The sequence below is a fragment of the Amphiura filiformis genome, chromosome 3 (genome assembly GCF_039555335.1).
Source record: "Amphiura filiformis chromosome 3, Afil_fr2py, whole genome shotgun sequence".
NCBI classification, from domain to species: domain Eukaryota; kingdom Metazoa; phylum Echinodermata; class Ophiuroidea; order Amphilepidida; family Amphiuridae; genus Amphiura; species Amphiura filiformis.
The window spans coordinates 80604230-80619457 of record NC_092630.1 but is presented as its reverse complement, the minus strand read 5'-3'; the positions used below and the strand labels follow the sequence as shown (position 1 = coordinate 80619457).

General features: G+C 36.5%; 1 protein-coding gene across 2 annotated transcripts in view; it reads left to right on the top strand.

Moving 5' to 3' along the window:
* LOC140149246 (glutamate receptor-interacting protein 2-like) overlaps positions 1–15228 on the top strand; it is a 53066-nt gene that overhangs the window by 28511 nt on the left and 9327 nt on the right. For both annotated transcript variants that reach the window (XM_072171479.1, XM_072171478.1), the window contains 9 exons: positions 718–865; positions 5973–6163; positions 9940–10110; positions 10802–10991; positions 11250–11467; positions 12019–12088; positions 12837–12982; positions 13441–13585; positions 13799–13970. In XM_072171479.1, the coding sequence (XP_072027580.1) occupies positions 718–865; positions 5973–6163; positions 9940–10110; positions 10802–10991; positions 11250–11467; positions 12019–12088; positions 12837–12982; positions 13441–13585; positions 13799–13970 (1451 nt within the window). The remainder of the gene's footprint in view (positions 1–717; positions 866–5972; positions 6164–9939; positions 10111–10801; positions 10992–11249; positions 11468–12018; positions 12089–12836; positions 12983–13440; positions 13586–13798; positions 13971–15228) is intronic.

The window sequence follows — 15228 nt, the reverse complement described above, 5'->3', positions numbered from 1 at the left end:
AGTATTCCAAATCAATTTGCCAGTAAAATTGAACTAAATATAAGCCCTAGATATGTGAGTGTCGCACATCGGAAATGTAGAAAACTTGGCACTTCCTTGGGTGGTATGTTGAGTGCGTAATCAAAAGTGGGTCATGATGAAGAGTTAAATGATAAAATTTACAAGAAATTTTCTTGTAAAACCAAAGAGATTAAACCTAGAGAAAGGTTAGAGAACTGACTCAGAATTGCCCTGTATGTAACGCTTTAGTAAACTTGCCATCTTGGTTTGTTTTGCATGGTGATTAAATTAGTGTACTTCTGGCATTTATCAACAAGAGCCTAAAATTGTATGACAATTTGCATCTTGAGCTGTAGTGTTACAAAGGTTTGTACATGTAGCACCTAGTGCACGCTATGCGGCACAATACTTTACATACAAAACGCAAACATGCAGGCACTTTAAGTTTGCTGGCTGCATAGCAAAATAATCCGGAGGTACATTATTTTGACCTCCATGAGTGATCGACACGCAAACATGGTGGAGTCTGTTCCCTTTGGGTCTAATCTCTTTACTTAAAACTGATTTTACAAATAAACAAACAAGCAAAACAGATATGGCAATTTGTTGAACGTTAACAGCCTTTGAACATCAACATTCAAGTATACGGAATTCTTAATGTATATTAAAATATATTAATGATCAATTTTATGTCAAAACTTTGATTTCTGTCAACAGAAGCAGTACGGAATGCTACTGGACCACTTCTGGTAGAGGTAGCCAAGACTCCAGGAGCAAACTTAGGTGTCACACTCACTTCTGCAACAAAACATGGAAAAACTAGCATTGTTGTAGATTCAATCAAGAATGCTACTATAGCGGACAGGTGAGTAATTATTGGGAATTTTCTGATACATACTACAATGTACAGAGGTTAGTGGTAAGATGCATAAAGCAAGGAATGCCTTCCAAACTGATGTAATGCAAAATTAGGTTTCAGGTAGCTTCTTGCACATAATTATATACTCAGATTGTACCAACTGCTCTATCATGTTCCCATGTAAAGTTAGATTCAGGGTGTATCAAAATGATTATTACCGAACAATAATATGTGCCTATTAATGAGTTGCTTGGACAAGAACAAATTTTTAGAGTAGTTTATTAAATTTTTGATTTTTTTTTCTTTTAATTTACAAATTTCTGTAACACAGATATTTGTCAATTAAAAAAAATGAAAAAGTTTAACAAACTATCCCAAAAATGGAGTTGTCCATCATCATAGCAATGTCAACACATGAGCTAATCCCACTGTCAAGATTGTCTCTGTGATACCTGTGTTGTATGATGTACTAGGTACAAGAGGATTAGATTAGCATTTCACAATGATCCAGTATACATCAATTTCTCCTTTTCCTGGGTGTGAGGAAAGAGAAATTTCCTAGCCTTGTACGCCATCTTGAAAACCCTTGTTTCAGGCCCCTTTGCTGGTTTGAAGTCACTATTCCAGCTTGCTTCAGGTGTCTATTTCTGATACAACCAAAACCATTTTACCATATTTAAGAAAATATTGCATTTGATCATTTGTGTACCTTTTGAGATGTATAAAGAACAGGATCACAAACTAAGTTTCCAAAACCATTTGTTAAAAAAGTTGCCAATATCCTAAAATTCAAATACTTGGCAACTCATAACTTTCCCAAAATCTCTAACCAGCGTGTCCACTTCAAAAAATATAAAAGCGTGGTTAGCAGTAGCCTTAAAATGCCCTCTTTCATCGTTCTTATATGTAAGAACTCAAATTAAACACAAAATTGATATTGTCAATATGGCAGAGACAGGATGCGAGTGAAATTTGTGCTTATATTTGTGTATCCTGTCCCCGGTACCCCAGGTCAACATAAAAAGTGGTAACCATGTGTGTTCTAAATTTCGCGGAAAAGGGATATTTTGTTGACTGAAATCGCGGACCGCGAAATCGCCAAAAAAGGGGGTGTTCTGAGCATTGTCTCCGCGAAATTTTTAAAAAAAGGGGTATTTCACAGGTTCGTTCGATCGATGTCTTCAGCCCGAGTCTTCAGCCTCCATCCTCTGGCCCCGGCCTCTGGCATTTCATTGATTCCGCCTCAATCGTCTGGCAGCGAGAGCGCCAGAAGGCAGCTTTTTTACTATTGGCACGGCGGTTTCCCGATATAGTTGTCTAGTGGGTGTTAAACGTATGCTCCCGCACGCTTTGAAGAGAGCTGAATGAGCGACGCGAACATCGATGGTGTCAGATGTAACCGTTTTGGCTGCCGTATACACTTTTCCATGTGGTGAATTGAAAACATTGCGGGAAACATTGGCAGTGATTGGAGCGAATTCTACGACCGACCGAGTGATATTTTTCCTTGGTTTTTAATTCTGTTTGAATTCTGATGCATGTAAGTTTTATTTTGTATCGTTGTTTCTCTTCCCCTGTTGCACTTGAAGTTTGGCGTGCGCCGGTTCGTTCGTGAAGTAAATAAATCAAAGTAAGCTTATCGGGGCATTTGACATGTGTCAAACTAACACAGGATCATCTGGGAGTACAACAGACACAAAGTAATGTTCATACTTGCACATTTTGTACTTAATATATTAAAATATTTGGAGTCATTGAAAAGGGGTGTCTGGAAATCTTCTCATTGAAAACCTTGAAAAAGGGGGTATTTTTTACCCTGATTTTGTCAGTGATTTGGCAAAAAAGGGGGTAAAATCAATGAAAAATCAGTGAAAAGGGGGGTTTTGAAAAAAGGAAGAACACACATGGTTACCACTTTTTATGTTGACCTGGGGTACCGGGATCCTGTCCCCCGTTGTCAAAGTTGTCATAATGGATCACAGTGAACTATAATCAAGATTAGTGCTGGTTTGTATACAAATTATTATCTGCCAACTGACATTTGCCGTCATAGTGACTATGTCATAACCTTAGTTATTGGTTCACGCTTGGTTTGCACACCTGTTAGCAGCCCATTGACTTTGTGTTGTGATCATGTTGATCTTGGTTCTGATACAGACATACAGTCTATACAGACCGACAGATGACACTTTAAATGTGCATATTGCAAGAAGAGCACCAGACAATTGAAAACAAAACTGCTTGCTTCAGAAAAAAAATCTTTTGGTTCTTGACTTGTGAATAATAGTGCACAATATGAGAAAACAAGTTGTGTGTGGTTAAGTGTCATGGAGTCAGTGTAATAAACAGTATGTAATATGTATAACATTCAAAAATACAGACAAATTTTAACAAATTGACCAAGTCAATGACTTGATCAGTGCACTGTGTAGCTATTATGTTACCCTTTTAATTTATTCAACCCACACAAAACTACATAGCTCTTGACATAAGCATCCCAAATATTAATATGATTCAAAAATAGAATTGTTTAGCATTGTCTGTTACTATTTATATCTATATATGTCAAAACTGGAAAGAATATTTTTACTGGCATCAAGTTTGGTTCTAAAATTAACAATGTTAGTGGCTTGGTCATTGTTCCAAATACATTTGACATTTCATTTATATCCTATTAATCTATTCTTACAAGTTTGAGCCAAGATGTTGATATCTTTTTCTGTTCAAAATTGAAGCTTATAACAGTGTATCTGTGTAGCTATGATATCTAGCTTAATTATGGTCATAAACTTGTGCAGGTTCCTGACCCTTATCCTTGTTTAAGATAAATGTTGTTTTTTATACAAAATGTCAGTTTGTCATAAATGTTGTTTTTTATACAAAATGACAGTTTGTCAATATATCGGTGCTTAACATGGCTACTATAATTGACCATTTTCCTCCTTTAATTTCCTTGCGGTCACTGCCTCCCTGGAATGGTGTATATCTGGATATGTGCCATATTTGGCCAGGAATAACCTTAAGAATATATTTTTTCACATGCAGTAAAAATTGAGTTTCATCCAAAAGAAGTGTTTAATTCTTCTGAATTTATTTGTTTTCAGCATCATAGTTGTAATTCTGGACAATATTAATTTGAATTTCAACAGAATCGCTTTACTTAATATGGGTGTTCAAGATTTTGAATGATAGGATGTGGTTTGTGTTCTACTGGTTTCTTGCATTTCTCACAATCATAGAGTTTGTGGATGTGGTCTGTGTACAATGGCTTTTTTGCAGCTCTTGTAATTTGTTTATTCCTCAATCCCAGATGTATGATATCAAATTGAAGTTTAGAGATGACATATGGCTTTGTATGGTGGATGACATCTTAATATCTGGAAAGAAAATTAAAAAGCAAGAATCCTTTTAGGCTTAGTCATTGCTTAGTATGCACACAACGTCAAGCGTTTGCGAATGGACCTCACTCAAAATAATATGCGCTAGACGCTTAGTAGTACATAGTAGTATGCAAATTTTTGAAAAGGAATCTTGCATGTCTAGTTTAACAGTCTGCCTTGGTCTGAAATTCATCCATGAATTGTGGCATGTATTTTGGTACATGGTCACCTGACTGCCTTGCAGTGGATATTTATTTTCTTCTGCTTGCTTTGCATTTTGAGAGTATTGAACCTTTGTATAGATCCGTCATGTTAAACTTGCTCCGAAAACAGTGTTCGCTTGGCAAACGTATGCGCAAAAATTGCATTTTTTTTTTCTTTTGCAAAATGTATGCTTGGGTCTGAACAGCATACACACACACATAACGCACTTTGTGGTAGAATCTTGTTTTGAGATTACCATGCAAGGGGTCATATTGCATGACTAGGTTGTTTTCTGTAGGCTTTGGTTCATATTGGGCAATTGGAGTAGAAATCCACACATCTGCTATAGAAGATATATCCTTAATCTCCCACACAGAGGGTGTAGATTTCAAATGGAATTGCTCATTTAGGTAACCCCATTTGAAGGGGGTATATGGATTTCAACTGTAATAGTCCATCATGGTGGCTGCTTTGCATTAAGTGGGTTAGTGTCTAGAGTTTGCTGGGGCACCTTTGTAGGCTGTAACTCTAGTAAAGGAAGCATTTGGCTGTTATCATGGCTACACATAATTGTACACTAAAATTGAGTAGGCATTGATCAAGTTAGTTCTCCAAATATTGCTTAAATGTTGCATTGTGTTATTTGATTGGAGGAAGTTAATCATGGTTTATGTTATGTTTGAGTGAGTCCCGCGTGACTTCTTATACTAGGCTCTGAAAGGTTGCCAATCAATAGAAGTCCTTGTTTGTCTTGTATTGTGTAAAATGCTGATTTTAATTAAGCTATTCAGTAAAAACCTATTTCAAAGAAAAGAAAAATAAGCATTGAATTAATCTGTGTAATGTGATTGGACTGGAACAAATTATTGGAATGTGACTTTGAAAGTCACAAACCACAGCGTAACTTTTGATGCACACATGTCTGTGTGCGCTTTTGAGATAGAATCGCGATCTGAATGTTCTAAAAATAAGTAACGAAAACAGGTTGCGCACTGGGAGACATAAAAAGATGTAGTTCTGGTCAAACAATTCCCTGTTGTGTAATAAAACACATCTCAGAAACAAGGAGAAGCAAAGATTATTTACAGCTGTTTAAGAAGTCTGCCTAGTTCAAACAATAGAAGTGCTGTAAAGATTAATTGGAAGTTTACAATGCACTAAGTCAAAGAAACATTCTTAGTAGATTAATGTAATGATATCAAAATTGAGCTAATTTCCTTCTGATATGAAATTGGTGTGACACTTGGGATATAGAAGGATCGGCAAGGATGTGGAAATGTGTAGCACATGTTCTTGACAGCAGTATAACCTAGTTCCATTCCCAGCAAACTTTCAATAATCTGTTAACTGGTACAATCAATTAGAATTTTAATTGGATACAATGTAAATTCTAATATTTAAGAATTACAAGGCCCTAACTGATTAGCCAACTTTGATATTTGTATCAGTTTTCAAATTGCTACCATCAATTAAGATATGGAGCTGTTGCATAATTAATAGTTATTTCCTTGTTCTCTTTGCTGTACCAGGTGTGGTGCTCTTCATCCAGGTGATGAGATCCTCTCTATTGATGGCACCAGTACGGAACATATGAGCGTTCCCGAGGCAACACAGCTCCTAGCAACCGCCTCAGAGCAAATTAAACTTGAGATGATGCCCATTAGTCAGATGACTCCCAGAATTGCTTATGCTAGACCAGAAACACCAAGAATTATGCCAAGTAAGTATACCATTCATGACAACTTTAGAATATGTAGATGTGTTAAATAATGTATTATGAAATGAAGGGAGAAAACAAAAACAGAACCAAATACTACTAAAATGCTGAGTGAATTTACTCTGGAGTGTTTAGAGTTAGTTAGATGATTATCATTTTCAGTATATTCAACTTGACTGTACTCATGTTTTAGTATAATATTGCTGATATGTGAAGGCAAACACATTCCTGAATCTAGTAAATTCTGGTTTAATTTTGGGCTCTTGTCAATAAATGCCAGAGATACACTATTTGCCCTCCATGAGCAACAAACCAAGATGGCAGATTTACCATACCGTTAAACACAGTACAATTTTGAGTTGTACTCTTTGAATGAATATAATATCTTTGGTATTGACAAATGCAACATATCCTGCAGGCAGGGGATTTATTTCACAGGAAACTCTGCTAAGATGTGTCCTTAGAATTTGACAGGGTTGTGAATGGCATGGATTCTTTGGCATGGAGTCAGTGCGGGAGTCGGTGTGATCAATGGATTCATATCTGGATGAATGTGACACATAATCTAATCCAATGAAATTAAACTAAAATAGCATTTGAAAATATACATTCATGGGTATTGAAATATAACACAGTAATAAATTCCATGCTATTATGTCTCTTGGTTTGTACATAGAGTTTATCATATCGTCGCCATCCCTCCTGTTAAAGTGATATTGCAACAAAATCTAGGCTGATGAAAGGTCATTTATCTAAAACAAATCAGGGACCAAAGAACAATGATTCACACATCATTTAGTCCAATAGCCATGTGTTATTTCACAGAGATTTTTGATCAGCAGATTCATTGCATTCAACCCTCAGTGGGGGAAAATTGAAACCAAATTCAGTCGCCACAACTAATTCTTCTGTTATCCCAAATTAATTCATTGTATCTATGATTTCATATGATGTCATGCCTGAGTTATAATAGAATGAAAAGAAGATGAACAATACATAGTCCATTGCTATTCCTCTGTGTTTACTAGTGGTGATAGTCTGTATGGTGATTAAAGCTCCTCAGGGTGGATGAGTGTTGAATATGAGAAGAATCACTTGGTTTTGTTGATGGATAGTCTGCTAGCATTAAAGCCTGGTCTTGAATTCATAGGCTAACTTCTGGGTATGACTACATAGTGGGCAATATGCCCATTGAATCAAAACCAAAAAGTACAATTGGCAAGAAAATGTATTTGAGTCAGTAAAGTGCACATTCAAAGTTAATCTGCTAATTTGACATCATTTTAAGTAGTAACAGAATCTCAAAATGCATATGCAACTGTTTCAAATGAAATTGGTTCTCTTTTGTTTTTTCTTCTGATGTATTTTTGTATGTGTGCACAAATATCAGGATATTGAAATAAGTCTGGAACTTGACATTAATTTAACTTGAAATAATTATTTCTCAATGGGCTATTCCAGTTAAAATCCATACACCCCCTATGGAAGACATGACCTTTATCTGTAACACAGAGTGTGAACTTCAAATTTGGTTACCTGAATGGGCGATTCTATTTAAAATCTTCATGTTTGGGAGATTAAAGTCATGTCTTTCACAGTGGGTGTATGGATTTCAAGTGGAATAACCCAATGAAGAGGAAACTTGTTATTTTTCTTTTGGAACAATGGATTTGAGTGTCTTTTCTTCATTAAATTCTTTTGGCTTCCAATCAGACTTACTAAAATGACCAAATTTGAACTTGGTGATGTTTTCTAAAAGCTATATGTAAATAAACAAGTACATTTTAACCAAGTTAGTATACATGTTCTGACATTTAGTTGGCTTACAACATGATGACATTGCCAAGCATGGGTAAATTAAGCTGACATTCATCTGGTGTTAAAATCATAACTATAAGTGACAAATGAGTAAAGAAGATAATACACTAAAAAGATGACACATTGACATAATTGAATGAAAGGTCATGGTTAGGTTGCAAATGAGAGTGATAGGCTACCAGTAACTTTCAAAAGGGATTTGCACTGTAAGGGATCTGGTCAGGACTGGTCATACAGTATGGCCTGGTGGCTACAAGACAGCTGCTTATGATCTACTGGTGTACAATCTTTATTTTTGTGTTCATTAGGCAAAAAAAAAGTCAGGAATAAAAAAAGTTCGCATTTCGCATTTGTTTTCAAACCAGTCGTGAGCTTTGAGACAGAACCTTTTATTTTTTTGCCTTATCATGAAGAAGTATTTTAGTAAAAATATAGTTTGTTGTTTTGTACTGGATTAATTCCCGAATTCTCTGCTGTGTTAAACTCGTAATAGGCAATCATTATTCTGTTTTCATTCTATATATCAATCCAACTAAGTTATGAGTCTCTCCCACTACAAGTTGAAGTATAGGGAGTGAGTGAGTGGTTTATGCCAATTTTGGCTGATTATGCATGATCTTGCAGCAACAGTGGTTACTACTCCACTGACCCACTACTGCAATGCACATTCGTTTTCAGGTGCATAATCCAGAATACTGCACCCCGTCAAAAGCAGAAGCAGGTGCTAAGGTCACAGATTGTCTCAGGGACTTGAATGACTTGCAAAGTTTAGCTGTAGGGGATTGATTACAGGAATGATGATTAATTGTCTGAGCTTGCAGATTGTGCATTGTTGTGCTTTTGTTCTCATCTGCATTGCTATAATAGAATGGAGCAGTGCTCCATTCTGCATGAATCAACCACAACTCTTTGTCATGAGTCTGCATTTATTTTCATCTCAACTGAGTTTATCACTTTTCCATAATGTTATCTTCAGGTGGGTTGTAATTCTTATTGAGACATTTCTATAATAATAACAACGCTTTAATATTATATCAGTTAAATATTTGTACAAGCTGAGGATCATGTTGAAATATTCATATGCTGAAGACATTAATGGTTGCTACAGCAGATAGCAGTAAATACCAACATACTTCAGAAATGTCATCTTCAATATGGTAAAGATATTAGCCTGTATCCAGTACAGACATTTGTGAAAGTAATGTTAAGGTCACAAGTACTTTTAATCTGTAGGATTGCAGACATAGTCTGTAGGAGACCCCTTGGCATTGAAGCATTTACATAGCATAGATCCCCCTGCAGGTGTTAGACTGTCTATCCATTGGTATGGTCACACAAGTAAAATCTCAAAGGAATTCAACCTCCAAGTGTAGAAATTGCATTTCCCTGGATGAGTGAATCCTATACTTAAAGAGCAACTGAAAGCAGTTTAATGTGTACCAATTCAAGTCCTGTAAGCCTCAAAATTTGTTCCCCCAGTGCTATACTCCAATTGCACCCAGAGTAAATACTGATGGATTAAGTTGAAACCACCAAGTTTTCATGGTGAGGTTCAGATCTGCAAAAGTTTCCAAGTTCACTCTGAGTGTTAAAAAACTGAGGCAAAGAATCCCTGGAGGCTTTCCATAGGAACACACTGACATTGCTGGTCAATCAATATAGATGCAAATCAAAATCAGGAAGTGAGGTGAAGCTGAAGGGAAATGGGCATAAATCAACAGTATCTGAATATAGCCTCAGAAAACTGAACCTGTGATGCGATCAAGTACTATTGAGTTGAAAGTGGGGGAAATTTTTTGAGATGCAGCAATAACATGTAGGCTTTGTAATGTTTTACTGTTCATATCTCAAAAACAAATTTTCAAACTCATACTTTAATGGTCGATTTCTAATTACTACAATACCTGCAGATGTATTGGATGGACTAACCCTTGTGATATCTTTTATCCTTCTTTCTGCAGATTTCTCACCAATGAGCAGATCAAGACCTACCACACCAGTGAGTAGCATGTCATACAGTAGTGTCAGCATGGGACGGCTACAGAATGTGAATGGTAATGGCAACTCAAGGCAACAGTCTAGCACACTCGCAAGGAAACTCAAATCTAGACACCAGAAACATGGATCTACAAGTAAGTTAGCTAGTTGGCCATGTCTGAAATAGTAATTATAAGAAGTGAATATAGTACATAAAATGTAGATTGCAACTGTTTTGTGTTAATTGTACCACTATAATCTATCCAGCGTAACTCAGCATGGAAGATACAAAAATGACCACTTATTTAAGAAACAGAGGCCCATTTTCGTACCCAATGAGTGGCCATAGTATACTGATTTCTGTGTAGAAATTCACATTTCCTCTTGGCCATGTATATGTTTTCCAGAAAGTCCTTCCATTGAAAGACTGCTTGTGGCTGTATGTTTTGGGGATACGGACAAGGAATTTAGACATGCATTATGGAATTTATTGTTATCAATATGTGACACGATCTGCTCCATGGGGACCAAAGGAGGCATGTTTGAAAATTGAGTTACTATAATTGTTAACTAATACAAACATCAGGTTATCATATGCTGAAAAAAACCAAAGGTGTAGCATACTTGGTTCTATAGTTACAAGTTTTGTGATGTCTATTTTCTTATGTATTTTCCTGTTGTTTTACTCCATATTTTTGCCGTTACCTCAGTTTCAAATTTGCCACCTTTGGCTCCCATTGGACGTGTCACATACATGATGAAATATTATTGCAAGATTCAGGATGTAGTTTAGTTCTAAACGATTGACTTCATTCTTGTATTCTTTCGTATTCTTTTTTCCTCTAGTTTCCTTGACATCTACAGTGAATGGGCTAATGTCAGGGAGTCAGGTGTGCCATACAGATACATTAGAGGTCACATTATATTCCAGGATGGGTGACTTTGGTTTGCAATTACAAGGAGGTGTCTTCCAAACAGATATATTAGGTTCACCAGCTATCATTGGCTACATAGAACCAGGAGGCAAGGCTGACAAGTAAGTAATTTCCCAGGCTTTATTTAGCTTTCCCCAATCACTGACATCAAATTCTGAATATATTGACAACAAGAATAAAAAATATGTGCAAATGCCTTTTAAAAATTGAAATGTTGGGTATGTTTCAGGCATAGACCTTTATCCTTTTATCTGTGCGTATCATGGCTGACATTTTGCTCTTTATGGCACATGCTATTTTAAGTATAAATTACAAAAGTTTTTTTAAACCAATATGCAACCCTTTTCTTCATTTCTTAGGTGTGGCAACATGCAGGTTGGTGATCGTCTCATCTCTATCAATGGTACCTATACAGAGGACCTAACATTGGAAGAATGTAACCAGTTATTAAGAGACAGCCATCAGCAATGTACAATAGAGGTGGAATATGATGTAGCGGACTCAGTGGTACCAAGCAGTGGTGTGTTCAATATTAAGCTGCCTATCACAGAAGCAGGTCTTGGAATCACACTCAGTGGTAAGTCATGCCAGCAGGATGAGTCGACTGAGACTTGCAGCAAATTACAGGTTTTAAAATCCACTTGTTACTCTCTCAATTATGGTCATTGTGTGCTGGATTGCAACCATCAAAGGTTGGGTGCATGATGGTATTGCAAGTATTTTTGAAATGTGGTCAGGAATCTGTTGGCCTAGTAATATGGTTTACACTATATGGACTTTTACCTTGGCAGTCTGACATTCAACCTCTCATGCCAAATGCCTCTAGGCTGTTAGGTTTAGTATTTCCCTCATTTTAGTAAAAGAGCCATCCTCAGTGAGTTACCTGCTTTGTTTGGGATTAAATACCAGTTTTACTTTTTATTATTGACTAAATCCTATCAAATTCTGAGGTGATGTAATTGGCAAAAGAAAATCCAGCTAAGATATTCTTTCTTTTTATGAGAGACTGGCAACTTATATATATTTGTCCATTTCCAAAAAACAAAAAAGTTTGATAGTCAGGGCCCTGGCTGAATCCACTGATATTCTGTAGTGTAGTTATTGACAATGTTTTTCTCTTGCCAACAGCAACAAGAAATCGCAAGCCAGGGGATTGTCTGCTGATTTCACACATCAAGAAAGGAAGTGTTGCACACAGGTAGGTCCATCAACTTATGCACACCAGGGGTCCATTTCGCTAAATTTTGAGCCCTTCATAACTCAAGCAACCATTCATGAAGTTATTAATACCAAATGCGAGACGTAATTTTGCATAGGGTCCCTGTAGTAAATCCCTATTAGTTACGAAGGGTACAGTTCGTAAGTAAGTTTAGTGAAATGGAACTTACGACTCATTTCAAGTTACCAACAATTTCAAGACTTGAAATGGACCCTGTTTGTATTGTGTGTGTGTCTAACTACTGAAGGTAAAACAAGGAAAAAACCTTTGTTCTATGGGCCCAACCAACCCACATTTTCCGTTTCGGGATTTATTGGGGGGGGGGGTTGTCGCCTAAAGGCAAGGTCATAAAATCAACTTTTTACGTTGTGTAAAGTCAACAAAATTGGCAATTTTGTTGTGCAATATTTCATTATTGAACATGATACCAATATAATATAGCAAAATAATCCTTGCTGCTTTAGTGCTTTGTCAAATGCATTCTCTTGCTTTCCATCCAAGTATCAGCAGTATATAAAAATCTGTGTCAGAAAAAATGGTTGATTGTAGCAAGTTGTATACTGATTTCTCAAAACAAAACAAGATGTAAATCAATATCAATTTTGATACTAAGCCACTAAGAACCGATATTTGATGTCACATATGAACCGATATTTGATGTCACATATGCTAACTCAAGTAGCCATTGTCTAACATGTCCAATACTTAATATGCTTATTTCTCATAGGACTGGTACCCTGGAACCAGGTGATCATCTTCTTGCCATTGATGACATCCATCTGGACAATTGCTGTGTAGAAGAAGCTATACATATCCTTAGACAAGCAGATGACATTGTCAAATTAAGGGTCAAGAAAGATGAAGCCTTTTCAGGTAATTTCAAATGTATGTTTTGTTCTCATGCTGACTGCTTTAAATATGCTTATACATGTAGGTAGATAAACTTAAGAAGTTGCTGTGGGCTCATTGGTGCTCAATTTTGTTTAGATAGATGTTTACTATGCAGATTCTTAAAGGTAAGGTTTTGGGAACTGATTTGACACAAAAAAGGTCAAGCAGAAGCTTGACCAAATGTAATGGAAAATAGGCATAAGAACTGAAACTAGTTGAAAACAAGAGTCGTAGGAGTAAAATGTCATGACAGCCAAACACTTTGCAGCTGATTTTGCATATCCTTTGTTGAAAATTGAAAGTGAAGTTAAGCTTCTTTGTGCCTAAAATAGATGTGCAGCCAAACCACTTGTATAGTCTATGAATTATGTCTTACCAATTTTGCCTTGAATAATATGTGAGTTGGATTTGCTAAAGGTAAATGTCTCTCTTCTTCTCAGATGAACCTGAAGTTAGTGGTGCTATCACATACTCTGTGGAGTTAGTAAGACATGGGGGACCACTTGGTATCACCATATCAGGAACAGAGGAACCATTTGATCCCATTCTCATCTCAGGACTTACAGGAGGAGGTTTAGCAGAAAGGTATGACAAACAAAAATTTTTCTTTGAGCTTTTACAGCGTATTAATATATACACAATTATATTATGATTATTACTCATCTGATTTCATGTACATTTAATTGAATATGAGGTTCTAAAAAGTCATGTAGTGTGATTATGTCTTAATAATGTTGTTAAAGTTGTTTAATGATAGCAGTTCCAGCACAAAGTCACATTCTCCCATTTCATTTTCAGGACTGGTGCTTTGCATATTGGAGACCGAATTCTTGCCATTAATGGTGCTACTTTACGAGGCAAGACTCTGTCTGAAGCTATCCGTTTACTGCAGTCAGCGGGTGATATAGTGTCCCTGAGAATAAGCAAGAGAGATAGAAGAATGTGCAAGAGTGAACCAAACTCAAGAGAGGTAAGACACTAATAATAGGTTACAGCATTGACAGGGCACATCAGGCATCTAGCATAGCAATAGAATCAAATAGCAGAATGTGCACTCCATGTTTGTCATACAAGTGGACTATCTGTGGTATTTTTGGGCAAAGACTGAAATTTATTTGTGATCCCTGTGAGCATGTTGAATTAATATGGAGTTACTATGTGAGAGACATTTTGATTTGTTGGCTATACATTGTATTTACAGACTGGCCCTCAGAGAGCCTATTAGTAAATGCAGTAGTCATTTCAGTTCTGGTGATTGATTGATTCTTTATATTAGGTAAAGTGTAAGTATTTGTGATGTGATGATACCATGAAGTAAACAGGTCTGTATAACAAGTCTTTGTAGAAATTTTCCCATAAATGTGGTATAAAGATAATTAGCTTCAAATGTAAAAGTCTGTAGTAAATGTGATTACATCAATGTTGTGTTCTAATCCACCTATATGGCTGAAATGGTTCAGCATCAGAATATATTGGCAAATACCATGTGCTTGGTGTCATACTAGGCTCCTTGTTCTTCTTAACCCAGTATGACACCTTACATGTGGTATTTGACATAATATTCCGTCACAACTTAATCCAAATAGAGAATTAAAGTTTTTACAAAATCAGTGCAAAAAATTTAAAATACTGGTGGTCTTTGGGAAGTACTCTGTAGTGCATGCACAGTAGATAAGTAGTTAGACTAGATGATAAGAGTTGTTGCTTCCCCCTTTACCAGACTTTTTCTGTCCCTTGCCGCTGTTTACCCCTCCTTATCCTCAATAGCAAAGCATATTCTCCTCCTTGCCATCAGTAGCATAGCATATTCATATTCTCCTCGTATTCTCCTTTGCCTTGTTGTGTTTTGTTAGAATGCTCCTAGGCAATCTGGTTTATGTCATCTACTGAATTGTTGCAAAAAACAAACGTCCGAGCAGGCTGGGGTGAGTGTGCAATTTCAAATGAATTGCATGCTTTCAGGATAGCGCATACTTTCTCTGCCCAGAAAGTTGCCAGTGAAATTGGTGTGCATTTCCAGCTGGGGCAGGATTTAGTTGTGTATAATATAAAACTATTGAGTTGATATCAAAGACATTACACTTACAGAGTACTGACTCTGTCATGTTTGGATGTAGCTCATGGAGGGATGGCAAAATAATGTACCTCTCGGTTATTTTGATGTGTGCCCGGTAAACTGTGGTCAAAGTATGTGCTTCATTGCTTTGTGAGAGTTATGTTGTGCTAAA